Here is a 14834-nt window from a genome sequence, read left to right as displayed (position 1 = left end):
CCCCCCCTGTTCCCGGAGGGATGGGGAGGAGAATCGGAAGAATGTAACTCCCACTGGTTGAGATAAGAACAGTCCAGTAACTAAGGTATAACACAAATCACTACTGCTACCACCAATAATAATAATGATGAGGGAAACAACAAGGGAGGAGAATACAATACCACCTGCCGACCGATAATATCGAGCCTGACCAAGCAGTGAGTCAGCCCTTCCGAGTAACTCCCAGTTACCTCCTGGGCATGATGTGCTGTGGTATGGAATACCTCTTTGGCTAGTTTGGGTCAGGTGTCCTGTCTCTGCGTCCTCCCGGCTTCCCCTCTTCCCTGGCAGAGCATGAGACTCACAAAGTCCTTGGTCAGACTAAACATTTGATCAGCAACTAAAAACATCGGTGTTATCAGCACTGTTCCCAGGCCAAAAGTCAAAAACACAGCACTGCACCAGCTACTAAGAAGGAGAAAAAATGACTGCTACTGCTGAACCCAGGACATCTGGTCACCATACTGTGTCATTACCCTTGTGCTATAACTGAAGCCGTGCAAACAGCGGAGTTAAAGGTGGGGCTTCTCTGCACCCAGAATGTAGGCGTGATGGCTGTGCTGCCCAAGTGCAGTAAACACACATCAGTGCCAGCTGTCCTTGCACAGGCAGCTCCCTCAATCCCACCTTGAAATTCAGTGGCATCACATGCAGGATGGGAAATGTGAGTCATCAGCAGGAGGAGGTTCCCCATCTGACTCCCATGCTGCAGCAGGACGGCGTTAGCACCCTGAGCTGTGCTCCCTGACCCCGGGCTCAGGTGAGCACACATCTGCCAGAGCCTCACTGTCCCCCCTGCCTCTGCCTGGTTTGTTCCCGCCCGTGCTGCCTGCAGCCCTTGTCACGGAGTAGCACAGCTCCCTTCTCCTCCCCTCTGTGTCAACTGCAGCTGACTGTCTGTCTGTCGCAGTGCTGTCAAGAGCAGCAAGCAGAGTAAAAGGCAGCACAGAGCGTGATGCTGTCTGCAGCAAGCTCTTAGCTTGGAGCAGTTGTCCATCAAGCAGTAAAGTGCAGAGACAGCACCAGATGCTACATGTTTTCACTCCTGCTTCTCAGATACCAATTCCAGGCAAGGAGCAGTTCTGGAAAATGTTACAGTACTTTGTTGGCTGTTCTCGACTTGTGCCTCCCATTGCACACAGCAGTGCACAGCTCCACTCCAGGGGGTGAGGGCATGCTGCTGTACTGATCCCACTGTGAGATGGGAGGCCAGGTCAACCAGCTTCCCGAGGCCGAATACCTTATATGCAGGACAAGCATCTCCATCACAGCATATGCCTAGGTCAGGTCACCCTGGCAGGCTGTTGGTGCTGTGACACTGAGTGCCTGGAGCATGGAAGAATATGAATGAATGAATTTCAAATCAGATACTGCTGAATCCAGTGGCTCAACATGTAGCATCATGGGCAGGAAAGGGTGGGTAAGACAGTCATGTTAACAGGAGAGTCTGAGATCAGAGCTGAGCAAGTGTCACGGCCAGTTAGGACAAACTAACGGCTTTGAGAAATGTCAACCTCCTTCATGGTTAACACAGAATATGGTTAAAATAACATATAAGCCCAGCACAGGCTCTGCTGGACTTACATGTGTGAGCTTTTGAAATCACATTGTCACAGCAACAAAAACAGCCTACAGGCGTCCTTGGGGCACCATCAGCCTGGAGAATGGCATTAGGAGAGATGAGAGGCTCCTGCCTGCACTGCTGCTAGGCAAAGAGTTCCACCTCTTTGTTAAGACAGAAGTCCCAGTTACCCAGGAGGATGTGTTTCATCATGTGATATTTTATGGATACATGCCACGTTCCTTTGCTTAGAGAGTCTGCCAAATGGGAGGAAGCATTTTAAAAGTCTCCTGGTAACACTGCTGTTGAGCTCCACCACATGCAAAGCTGGCTTGAACATCACAAACACACTTGGAACCATTGCTAGCAGTGACCCCTTTAATTCAAAAGATGTTCTCGAAGAGCCTATAAATAGCCTCACACCTAATTTTAAACATAAGTAATCTCCTGTGCTCAGTGTGAAGTTTGTGTGTCGCTGTTATCAGAGCCATGGCCAGAAAGTGAGTTGGTGCTGGGCAGGCGCGTTTCCTGTCTCAAACGCAGCTCACGTTCAGGAAGCTTGGTGATGGAGGTGGCTGTTTCCAGGCTCTGCTGACCCAGACAGCAGTGCCAGCTCTGCAGCTCGCCCCGACAATGTGCTGTGATGCAGGCAGGTCAGCGAGAGGTGACTGCTAAGCCTCGCTTCCTTGAATGCTTCCGGCAGCCAGGGCTGATTATGGTGTGGTCTGTCTACCCAGAGATAAGCCTCAGCAAGTGCTCCTGCTGTCTGTGCTGCAGGCAGGACCTGGCTCTGGAAAGCTTCTGGCATCTTGCATGGGCAGGAATGTTGAGAGGTCTGAACACCAGAGGTATGACATCTGTGTAACGAGTTTGCCTGTTCGGGTCTTGCTTGGAAAAGTAGGTTTGGGAGTAGCGTGGTACCGAGACGGTATTCAGAATGTGTTTCAGTCTTGTAGATCAGAATGTTCTGTTTACCAGGAAAATTCTGTTGCAGTTTTGAACACTATGTCCATGGTCATTTTGCTTCCCTAAGGAGAGGGTCACTGACATCTACATCTGTAGACATGACATAAATACTCTGTGACACAAAGTGGCTTTGCTGCTTTCCCTCCCTCCCCTTGCAGACTTGCGTGTGTTTTTGATCTCGTTACAGTTCTGTGCCTTGTGTCTGATTATCAGGGGTGTTTTCCTGAGTACAGAGTTTGTTAAGAGATGATAAAGCCAGGTCCCTGGGATACCTTTCCCTTTTGAAGCGCTAAGCTTTGCATTTGTGCACTTTGAAATTGGGCTAAGGAATATTCTGGGCTGGGCTGAACCAGAGGTACAGAGAAATGGGGCTGGTCTCAGACCTGGTGAGATTGGGAAAATGCTGAGTTAAATCCAAACACGTCTGACCCTATGACCAGTTGCTAAGAGTTACCAGATAGTAAGGATAGTTGCTGGATGTCTCATCCTCTTTAAGGCTGTGAAGATGGTGCACTTTGAGGTTTATCTGTCTTGGACGGGATGACGATATCTGCAGCTGTATCTCCCCCTCGTGGAAAAAAGAGCGAAACTGAGATTTGTGGTAAGTCTGCAGCGCTGGTCAGGGGTGTGTGTGCATGGGACAGCTCCCAGAAATACCCAGGTCAGAGATGCTCCCTCTGACCTGCTGTGTGAAGGAGGTTGGAGAGGTGTTTCCATCCCCTCAAATAAAGTCACCATCCGTTATTGTGGCTCTGCAGCAGGAGCCCTGGATAAGGCTTGAGGCATATGCCATTTGAGTGACAGACTGAAAAAACTCCTAACCTTATGGTGGGTTTTGTCCAGGGGACAAGACTTTCTTAGTACATCTATTTAGTACTGACCTTAGCAAAATGAGAGCATTTTTCCTTGTATATGCCAGAGCTTGGGAAATAAAATCTGTGATCCATAGAAAGTCAGTAATCAGATAGATGACTTAGCACCGAGGAAGCACTTGAGAGCCACACATGATTACTGGATTATTTCAAGCCTATTGGTACTACATTACTATGCTTCTGTGACACATGAAAACCTGCACAGGTGTGCGTACATATGTACATGTACCCTATTAGTCTCTATACGTATATACATATATAAATGTGTGTGTACATCATCTCAGAAACAGAACAGAAGCAGCTTTCCTCACAACAAGTAGTATTTGCATATGATTTAAAGCAAGAGAAATCTGCAGTTAGAATTGTGTGCTCCTAATGACTGTGCTCCCAAAGGAGCCACGTGAGTGGCCTCATTCACCTCTTGATGGCTGCGAGAAAGCGAACAGGTTGTCACAACAAGTGTTCCTAGCCAAAGTCCTGAAATGGCTTCTGTAGCATGAGGGGCACATATCCAAAAGTTTTTTCAGCTCTTGTGGAAGTGACAGTTCTGAGGAAATGATGAAAATCTGGAACAAATCCAGTGCTTGCCCTCAGGGATGTTTGGAAATCCAGGCAACTTCTGAAATTCACCTGGGACGGACGAAGGAAGGATGCTTGTGCTTCACTGTTGCTTTGAAAACAGTCTTTGAGTTATAATTTCCATCATGTTTTCACTCTTCCCCTTTCCTTTCCAGGCAGTGAAGCTGATTTTAGCTCTTCAGGCAGCACGGGCAGTATTTCAGCGCCTGAAGTCCATCTGTCTGCTGCTGGAAGCAAGAAATCTTCTTTCTCTCGCAAGTAAGTAAAGCAGTTTTTCCTGAACATTGCAAGGGTGCATTAGAAAGGGTGTGGTTAGTAGGTCAAGAGAGGTTCTCCTCCCCCTCTACTCTGCCTTGGTGAGGCCGCATCTGGAATATTGTGTCCAGTTCTGGGCCCCTCAGTTCAAGAAGGACAGGGAATTGCTTGAAAGAGTCCAGCGCAGAGCCACAAAGATGATTAAAGGAGTGGAACATCTCCCTGAGGAGAGGCTGAGGGAGCTGAGTCTCTTTAGCTTGGAGAAGAGGAGACTGAGGGGTGACCTCATCAATGTTTACAAATATGTAAAGGGTGAGTGTCAGGATGATGGAGCTAGGCTTTTCTCAGTGATGTCCAGTGATAGGGCAAGGGGTAATGGATGTAAACTGGAGCATAAGAGGTTCCATGTGAACGTCAGGAAAAACTTCTTTACTGTGAGAGTGACAGAGCACTGGAACAGGTTGCCCAGGGAGGTTGTGGAGTCTCCTATGTTGGAGATATTCAAGGCCCGGCTGGACAAGTTCCTGTGTGATGTACTCTAGGTTACCCTGCTCTTGCAGGGGGGTTGGACTAGATGATCTTTTGAGGTCCCTTCCAACCCTTGGGATTCTGTGATTCTGTGATTCTGTGAAGTGCTGCTTGTGCAAAGATAGACTGCTGTGTAAGGTCTTGCAGTTAATGCATACAATACCTGTGTTGTGAGATTTAAAACAATTTGGGTAACACTGTGTCCTCGGGCAGCACCCACACTCATGAGAACTGTGATATGAGAAAGAAAAAATGATGCTGTATTTCGAGCACACAAATTGCCAGCATGTCAGATCAGCCAAATGGTATTTATGTATGTTGTTTATTCATGAGAGGTATGGAGAGATAATCAGGTAAGGCATAAAAGGCATTGGCTGGAGTGGAGGTGGAAACAACTGGGTGTATGTCAGTTAACAGCAGTTAACCTTTTGGTTTTATTACTTTATTTCTTCTTTGTAATAAATTGTCAGCTCGACTTCTACCTTTCCAGATCATGATCTTATTTCTGTAGGAAATAAGTAGACAATATTGCCTTTGATGCTTTTTTCTTAAACACCCTGGAACCTTTACATAACTCAAACTAAATGCAAGCTTTAAAACATATCATGCTCATCTGTCTGACCGAATCTTTCATAAAGATTTTGGTGGGGTTTCTCCCCATCATGTGTAGAGTGCAAATTCAGGCAGCTTGTGAATGGGGGGTGGTGGGATTGGGGTGTGCACAGTGCACTCTGCCCACATGATCCCTGTTGGACACTGGTTTTGGAGTAGGTGGAAAGAGCTCAGGTTGACAGAGCTGGTTTCCTGCCCTCCGTGGCAGAGCTGGCAGGCAGGGACCGGCAGCAGGGTACCTGTATGTTTGAGTTACACAGAAGACTACAGGGTCGCAGTGTGCCCCAGTGTACAGGCATCAGCTGAATGATGCTTTGTGAGTGGTTTCTTATCTGCGTTGTGAGACTGTTAGAAAAATAAGCTTACTTAAACTCTCGCTAGATTAAATTTAACAAGTAAAGTTACTGGCTGTGGGAAGAAACAGTACTAAGCATAATACAAAGCCCTAAGATCACCTTACTTCCAGTAAGATTATGTAAAATTTCATATATTATTGCGCATTTAAATACAACTTTAAATTAGAGCATACTGACCTACTGGACAGAAGTCATCTGTCATAAGACTCCTTCAAATGTATTGCTGTGTTATGCACAGTCCATACAAGTTCTGCCTCACGCCAGGGTTGATGCTGTACTGTACAAAGTGGAAGGAGATGTCTCCTTTGCAATAGGTTCTTTTTTAACTGTTTGCCTTAACTCACTACAAAACATTCCAGTGTTTCACAAACCACTGCCCTGTGCTTCATTGTAAAATAACTGTAAAATCGCCCAAACCGCAGCAGTGTCACAAAGGTTTGCAGCAGCCACTCAACCATCTGTTCCTTATAAGCTATTACACTTTCAGAGAAGGGAGAAAACCAAATCAAACAATTTTAAGAAGAGACTTTGCTTCATAATTCTGTGGTATTTAAATTCTTATGTCCCAGCTTTCTCTTTTGCTGTCTGGATTTACCTTTTTCCAATCTTGTTATAAACCTGCCCTTTCATTAAAGTTTAGAACAACCTCCATGGGAGAAAGAAGGCAGCAGCATAGCAGTGCAGGAAGGCAAAGCAAGTAGGCTGTCCTCAGGGTTCCCCAGCCCTTCTGCAGCTGTTGGGCAGTGCAGATACCCATTGCTTTCAAGCACACACAGTTGACAGTCAGAATAGTAATAAAGAGTGAGAAAAGAAAGGTAGGTGTGTATGAGGGAAACTGGAAGGAAGGAAGAAAGGAAGGAAGAAAGGAAGGAAGAAAGGAAGAAAAGGCTGTGCTTTCCTTTGTCTATTTTAATACTATTCCAGCCTACTTCCAGTGGGGTTTAACTATATCTAAGCAAATGAATAGCTGACAATGACAGCTGAAACACCCAGGATGCCAAAGGCAGAAAAGAACAGTGGCTCAAACAAAACCTGTTTTCACTGCACGCTGTGATCCCTCAGGCTGCTTGCTGAGGAGCATGAAAGCAGCCTTACAGCAAACCTCCACATACAGGCATCTCTCTGCAGGCCTGGCAAGGGAAATCTGCAGCTTGGTTCTTGTGGTACTAATCCAGGCTGCAGGCCTCTCATTACTTAATGGAGCCGGAAGTTCAGGGAATGTGGATGATGGAGTCACTGGGAACTGTGCTATCCACAGACAAATGTGAAGGTGGCCGAGGTTTCCCTAGATCACGTGGTTCAGACTGAGGGCCTTGCAGTCAGGGAAAGGACATGCAGTGGCTGATGGCTTCAGGACTTTCTTCTCAGCCAGTCACAGTTACCTGTCTGGTTTAGTGGTTAGACAACTTCATGTGTAAAATAAGGGTTGTGTGGTGAGGATAATCCAACATACTTGTCCTGGTTTTTGCTGGGATAGAGTTAATTCTCTCTCTAGTAGCTGGTACAATGCTGTGTTTTGGCTTCAGCCTGAAAACAATGCTGATAACAGACTGATGTGTCAGTTGTTGCTCAGTAGCACTTACTCTGAACAAGGACTTTTCAGTCTCTCATGTTCTGCTAGTGAGGAGGGGCACAAGAAGCTGTAAGGAAGCAGAGCCAGGACACCTGACCCAAACTAGCCAAAGGGGTATTCCATACCACAGCACGTCATGCCCAGTATGTAAACGGGGGGGGAGTCACCTGGAAGGGACTGATCGTTGCTCAGGTTGGGCTGGGTATCGGTCAGCAGGTGCTGAGCAACTGTATTGAGCATCACTTGTGTTTATTGGTTTTTATTCAGCTGTCTCTTTTTGTCTCCATTTTCATTAGAATTGGTGTTATCATTGTTATGATATTTTACTTCATTTTATTTCAGTTATTAGACTGTTCCTATCTCAACCCATGGGTTTCACGTTTTTGTCTGGTTCTCCTCTCCATCCCTCCAGGGGCGGGGGGAGCGGGCAGCTTTGTGAAACTTAGTTTCTGGCTGGGGTTAAACCACGATAATCCTCTGACTATTTGGTTCCCCTCCAGTCGTGGCCCTTATGGTCGGAATAATGGATCCTTATCCTACAAGCCTGGAGCCAGCCCACTTGCTTCCCGTGAAAAGGACCCTTTGCCAACACTGTGCAAAAACCAGCTGAGTCCTCCTAATATCCATCAGAGTTACAGGGCTTCTTCAGTCAGCAGCAGCAACTCAGGCTCATACAAAGGAAGCGACAGCAGCCCAGTGATGAGGCAAGTGTTTATTTCAGCATCCCGGTGTTCAGTGCATGACTTATCTTCTCTGCCCTGTAACGTGGGATCAGCTGTACCAGTTGCAGAACAGGTCACCTTGCTCCTCAGCATAGGTGTGACTCCTCATGATGGTGGCTTGACAGTCAACAGGGTGCTCCATCCCTTGTTAAAGCTTTATTGTTTCAGCACTGTAAAATTCAAGGTTACTTTTAGTCAAAGCCCTTTGGAGTTTGTTTTCACTCCAAGGCAGGCTCCTTCATGGGGTTTCATGCCTTCAGTTCTCGTGGTTCTTTTGTTGAAGGGTCCTTTCACTTTGGATACAACTGGATAGGGTAGTATAGAAAATATTATGCACTTGAGTGAAAATTCACACTGCCCAGCCTTGGGCACCCTCCTGAGGATTGCAGTTTCCTGTACAGGAAGGAAAACAGATGTCTGCCAGAGAATGCAGCACATAGTGCAGAGAAGAAATTGCCACCACACTGCTGCTGTTTCCCTCCCTCTCCCTCTCTCAGGCAATTCAACAGCCAAGCATGTCAGACACACACCTAAAGCTAAATAGGATGAGTCGAAGTTTCAGCGTGCTGGGCTTCATAACTCCCATGTGGAGCTGAACTCAGCAGCTTTGCCTGTTCGTGTCCACAGCTGGGGACCCTTGCCAGGTCCCGGCTGCCTGCTTCTGGGCACACCATCCATTTTGGGTGAGGGCATGGCTGGGTGGTTTAGCCTTAAATGTCTCATTTGATGTCATGGCACTGAAACCAAGTACGATAAATAGCAGATTTTGCACATAGCCACAAATCAGCTGTTCCCTCAAGTACTCTGATTTGCCAGAGAGAGTCACTTGTGTGGACACTGAGGAGCCCCAGAGTAGTCAAATGTTGTATCAGTCAATGGGATGCTTTTCTTTTGGCCGGGATGGAAGAACTGTAGGAATGATGTTATGTGATGGTTTGTGTGTTTTCTTTGCAGGCGGTCAGGAAGGTACAATTCTTGTGACAATCACAACATTAAGCCACAAAGTCCAGAGCAGTATTTGACACCTCTGCAGCAGAAAGAAGTCACAGTACGGCATTTGAAAACCAAGCTGAAGGAATCTGAGAGCAAACTCAAAGAAAGGTAAATTTCACTCTTCAGAGCAAGAAAGATTTATTCAGGAACATTTAGGGGTGGGAATCCCAAATGCTTTTACTCATTTCTTGACCGCATAAAGTTTGCATTAAGAAATTTGAAACCTGATCAGTCTGATGAGGTTGTTTTCAGGTATTTCAGGTCTCATAGTGTTCTCAGGGAATACGTACCACGCAGTTTAATATGAATATAGCTGTCTCTTTCCCCTTTTTTGACCTTTCACTATAGAATATTTTTTAAAGGACTATATTTTACCAGTCTGATTTAGCATTGAGAGGCCTTTATACATAAGGCAGTTTTTCCCTGCCAGCATGGGACCTTCGTCTCTTGTTCTGCCTCTCCCAGTGAAATACGACTACAAATGTCCCCCTGCTCCCCTAATGAAAGAAAAGCTCTTACACAAACCAGTGTGCCCACCTGTGGTTACTGGCTGTGTGGTGAGGTTGGTGACTCTGGCTGGCAGCTGGCTGCATCTCTGCCAGCTCTCTCAGGGATGGCAGCAAATGGGGCATGGAGGAGTTTGCTTCCTTGTTGGAGCATCTCTGCAGCAGAGCCATTCCAGCATGGGGGAGACTCATGTTGATTCGTTAACTGGCCAATCAGCAGTAGTGTCACAACACTTTTATTCTGCTACAGGGAAAAAGAAATAGAAGAGCTCAAAGCTCAGCTGGGACGGATGAGGGAAGACTGGATTGAAGAAGAGTGTAATCGTGTGGAGGCAGAGCTGGCCTTAAAGGAAGCAAAAAGTGAAATTAAACAACTTAAGGTTGTTATTGAAACCATGAAAAACAGCATGGCTGAGAAAGACAAAAAAATGCAGAAATATTTCCTAGACATAAACATTCAAAACAAGAAACTGGAATCTTTGCTGCAGAGCATGGAGGTGGCTCAGCACAGCTTTGTGCAGGATGAGCAGTGCCTGGAGTACACGTCTGACTTGGAAGGGAAGCCATTAGCCATGATACCAGACAGCCTCATCACTGAGGGGCAAGCTCTGGAGGAGGTGGCAGATAGTGGACTGCTTCTTAATGAGGCCACAGCTAATGAGACTGATTCATGTGAAGAGAATTTAAGCACCAGAACCTCTGCACTGAGTGATCCAATTCCCTCCAATCCTGCTGTGAATAAAGAGATGCTTGAAAATGCTCTGGATGAAAAACTAGCTTCCCTCCAGGAAGAGGAGAAAAGCATCAGTGTGATGGTGGAAAAGGCCATCCAGACTGACGTGGTGCCATATAGCCTGGATGTGGAGCAGTTCTTCCAAAGCATCTTCAGTGCTCAAGATACCTATCCTCTAAGCCCACCTTCTTCACTGAAGGAGCTGGATGAGTTTTCTCTTGGAAGCTTCACCGATTCTGCTATCGCAGTGGACTTAACTCCGAGTGATCCAAACTCTGTCATCCTTTTGTCTCCCATGGAGTCTCCATGCCGATTGGTGCAGTGCGGAGTTAATGAAAACCGTTTCATGAACGAACTTGATTTCATAGACCCTCCTGATGATGAAGCCTTTAGGTATGCCCATACTTCCTCTCAGATAGACGCCAAGAGGAGCTACTGGAGCAGCAGTCTCCTCACAGATGTTCTGGCTCTAGCAGTCCCTGTTATACCAACTGTCATGTGGGCTTTCAGTACCCATAGAGGAGGCACAGAACCCATTTACAATATTGGCACTTTGCTTCGTGGCTGCTGCCTGGTGGCCCTGTGCTCTTTACGCCGTACACCCTTCAGTACCAAAATTAAAAGTCCACTCTGTCCCTGGTGCTAAGACAGAGACAGAGGGGAATAGGGACAAGATAGGTCCTTAAAGTATCGTAGATTCTTTAAGAGTTCATAAGTTTGCTTTTCACTATTTGATTTGCACTATAAATTGTTTCAGAAACATGTTCCTTGTTCAAAAAAACAAAATAGCCGAATCCTGTACTTCCACAAGATATCTTTTAACTGGTGTTTTTAACAGTGCTGCTGCCTACAGAGATGGTCCTCTTGCTCCCAGGCACTGTGTCCTTCCCCTGTGCTGGTGTCTTTCTGGTGTCAGTGCATCTGCACAGTGAACATGACCAGGGAAATCAAGGAGACTTACAGCTCATGTCTGTGTTTGTCTGCTGAGCTAGCCTTGAGCTCGATCACTTCCCTCATTGGTTCACTGAGCAGACTCACTGGCTCAAGGGTAGCACGAGACACACACAGAGAAAGGAAGGGTATTTCTTAAAGCAGCACTCACCTCAAATGGTTGTGAAACTACGGTGTTAAGTAAGTTACATAGAGACTTGAGCTCAACAAGGGTATCACCCATGTGCTCCAGAAAGCATGCTAGCGCTTTCCGTCTGTTGTCCAGTGTCAATTCAGTTTAGAGGTTAACACACATATTCCACGGGCAGCTTCCTCCCAGCACATCCTTCATCCCTGTCTTGTGTAGTGCTATTCTCAATGGTGCAGTTGCTCGAGCATTTCACTGGTCCTCTGCGTATACTTGGACTGTAACCAAAAATGTACATTGTTGGGAGTCTTGAAATTTGTTATAAGTTTAGAATCATAGAATCATAGAATAGTTAGGGTTGGAAAGGACCTTAAGATCATCTAGTTCCAACCCCCCTGCCATGGGCAGGGACACCCAACACTAAACCATGCCACCCAAGGCTCTGTCCAACCTGGCCTTGAACACCGCCAAGGATGGAGCATTCACAACCTCCCTGGGCAACCCATTCCAGTGCCTCACCACCCTCACAGTAAAGAATTTCTTCCTTATATCCAATCTAAACTTCCCCTGTTTAAATTTGATCCCGTTACCCCTTGTCCTGTCACTACAGTCCCTGATGAACAGTCCCTCCCCAGCATCCTCGTAGGCCCCCTTCAGATACTGGAAGGCTGCTATGAGGTCTCCATGCAGCCTTCTCTTCTCCAGGCTGAACAGCCCCAACTTTCTCAGCCTCTCTTCATACGGGAGGTGCTCCAGTCTCCTGATCATCCTCGTGGCCCTCCTCTGGACTTTTTCCAACAGTTCCATGTCCTTTTATGTTGAGGACACCAGAACTGCACACAATGCTCCAAGTGAGGTCTCACAAGAGCAGAGTAGAGGGGCAGGATCACCTCCTTCGACCTGCTGGTCACACTCCTTTTGATGCAGCCCAGGATACGGTTGGCTTTCTGGGCTGCGAGCGCACACTGAAGCCGGCTCATGTTCATTTTTTCATCGACCAACACCCCCAAGTCCTTCTCTGGCCAACCTGCTCTGAATCTCTTCTCTGGCCAACCTGTAGCTGTGCCTGGGATTGCTCCGACCCAGGTGTAGGACCTTGCACTTGGCATGGTTAAACTTCATCAGGTTGGCATCTGCCCACCTCACAAGCGTGTTGAGGTCCCTCTGGATGGCATCCCTTCCCTCCAGCGTATCAACCGAACCACACAGCTTGGTGTCATCGGCAAACTTGCTGAGGGCGCACTCAATCCCACTGTCCATGTCACCGACAAAGATGTTGAACAAGACCGGTCCCAACACCGATCCCTGAGGGACACCACTCGTTACTGGTCTCCAGCTGGACACAGATAGATGCACTTTGAATCTTAATTTTGGTTTTTTAAGTCTTAGTGTATTGGAACAGTCTTCCAAGCCCTTTAAAATACTATGGATAAATGTATTGTGTTTTAACTTATTGTTTATTTATTTGTTTTCGTGTAAGTTACCTTATTATCACAAGTTCAATAAAGCATGTTGGAAATGTCAAATGTGTGTTTTATTGTAGAAAACCTATAAAAACCACCCCATTTTAGCTGAGCTCTCTGGCACAGGCCGAGCAGGAGGAGGCACAGTGATAGGGCATAAGGTTGGTTGTGAGATCAAGAGCAACAACTTTGAGAGCCAATAAATCAGCATTGTGACAAGTGACTATTAATCCAAAACAATGAATGCTTAATTGCAGCACGTTTCACAGTCGTGAATAACCTGGGCAATAGTGTCCATTGTTAAGTCCACCCCTCGATCACGGGCCCATCTGTATGTTGCATCTCTGCCCTGATGACCTGAAGTGTCATGGGCCCACTGGGCCAAAAATAATTCACCTTTATGTTGCCAATCTAAGTCCATCTGAGCCACTTCAATCTTAGCAGCTTTATCCACTTGTTGGTTGTTCTGGTGTTCCTCAGTGGCCTGACTCTTGGGTACATGGGCACCTACATGGCGTACCTTCACCACCAGGTTCTGCACCCGGGCAGCGATCTCTTGCCACAGTGCAGCAGCCCAGATGGGTTTACCTCTGTGTTGCCAGTTGCTCTGCTTCCGTTGCTGCAACCACCCCCACAGGGCATTTGCCACCATCCATGAGTCAGTATAGAGATAAAGTACTGGCCACTTTTCTCGTTCAGCAATGTGGTTACAGGACACAGAGCACAGAGTTAGACTGAGGAAACTGAAGTACAGCTCCAAGCACAAGTACTCAGCCAGAGGAAAAGGCAGCAGTGGGTCTGTGGCCACGGGCGCCCGCTCTGCTGCAGACACACTGCATCACAGACATACCCGACCTGCTCTGAGACCCAGTGCAGCCCTCTGGAACCTTGCAACTTCCCATTTTTGTGCTCTCAGAAGAGTATCAGTTTCCTGACACCCGACAGAGGTCCAGGAGGCCCAGCTGAACTCAGCCAACAGTCTCTGTGGGCACACTGAGATGCAGCTGTGACCATCAAACCATGTCCAAACCATGAGATCTGTGCATAGATCAGAGGAGGGCAACATCACCCAACAGATGAACAGTGGGGCTTGTCTGGCTCCACCCCAGCTTCCAGCAACACCTCTGGTCATTTAAACCTCACCAGCCTCCTGTTTTCCAATTTGCGGAGTGAGTGGAGCGTTTCTCTGTGCAGCTCAGGGCAGAGGAGGCCTGGTGAAGCCTGACAATGCCATGCGTTGCTCAGCAGCTTTGGGAGGAAGCGAACTGTTAGTAAGCCAGAGGGAGGAAGAGGAATTGGCCAGCGTGTGGGAGCATTTGCAACACTCAAGGGTGATGCGCACTGGTGCTTGCAGAGGCAACTCGGGGTCCCTTCACATCCCTGTGATGCCTGGGTTCTGCATTACTTGTGTTTGCAACAAAGATTCAAGAGGGTTTTGATTCAAGCATTATTTCAAGGAAAAGAATTAACAGTTCAATGCGACACAGTCCCCTGGAGCTCACAAAGATGCTATGGGAGCATCCTGCTTTCTTTGCCAAGTCACTTGCTCTCCAATGCTCTCCCAGCTCCCTGGGCTCCCGCAGGCCTGGCATGCCCTGAGAAGCTGCTGCAGTACACATTGCTCAGAGGTTGCTTTCAGAAGCTTTGTCATTACATGGGCACCAGGGCCAGTGTGTGGGGTTAATGCACATGTTACAGGTGCAATTTCATTATTTATAGGTGTCCTCTCTTGGGACTAGAAGACATGTCAGAAAATGCTGTGTTCCTGCTTCAGAGCATGTCTGCTCAAGGCCAAGAGAGCAGTATTTTATACCATAAGATGTTACCAACTTGATTACAATTTCAGATTTCTCTACTGCAGCAAGAGGCAGCAAAGAACAAAACCCACCCTTGGGTTTAAAATTACAGTAGGACAAACACATTTTATAGAATCACAGACTGGTTTGGGTTGGAGGGGACCATAAAGCTTATCCAGTTCCACCCCCCTGTCGCGAGCAG

General features: G+C 47.1%; 1 protein-coding gene across 1 annotated transcript in view; it reads left to right on the top strand.

Moving 5' to 3' along the window:
• SYBU (syntabulin) overlaps positions 1 to 10941 on the top strand; it is a gene marked incomplete at both ends in the record, with an annotated part of 48454 nt that extends 37513 nt beyond the window's left edge. Inside the window, 4 exons of the mRNA XM_080609730.1 lie at positions 4177 to 4275; positions 7842 to 8045; positions 9018 to 9164; positions 9813 to 10941. Of these exons, the coding sequence (XP_080465856.1) occupies positions 4177 to 4275; positions 7842 to 8045; positions 9018 to 9164; positions 9813 to 10941 (1579 nt within the window). The remainder of the gene's footprint in view (positions 1 to 4176; positions 4276 to 7841; positions 8046 to 9017; positions 9165 to 9812) is intronic.
• Positions 10942 to 14834: the final 3893 nt, after the last annotated feature.

This window comes from Psittacula echo (assembly GCF_963264785.1).
Source record: "Psittacula echo genome assembly, chromosome: 2".
NCBI lineage: Eukaryota > Metazoa > Chordata > Aves > Psittaciformes > Psittacidae > Psittacula > Psittacula echo.
This window is presented reverse-complemented; position numbering and strand designations above follow the sequence as displayed.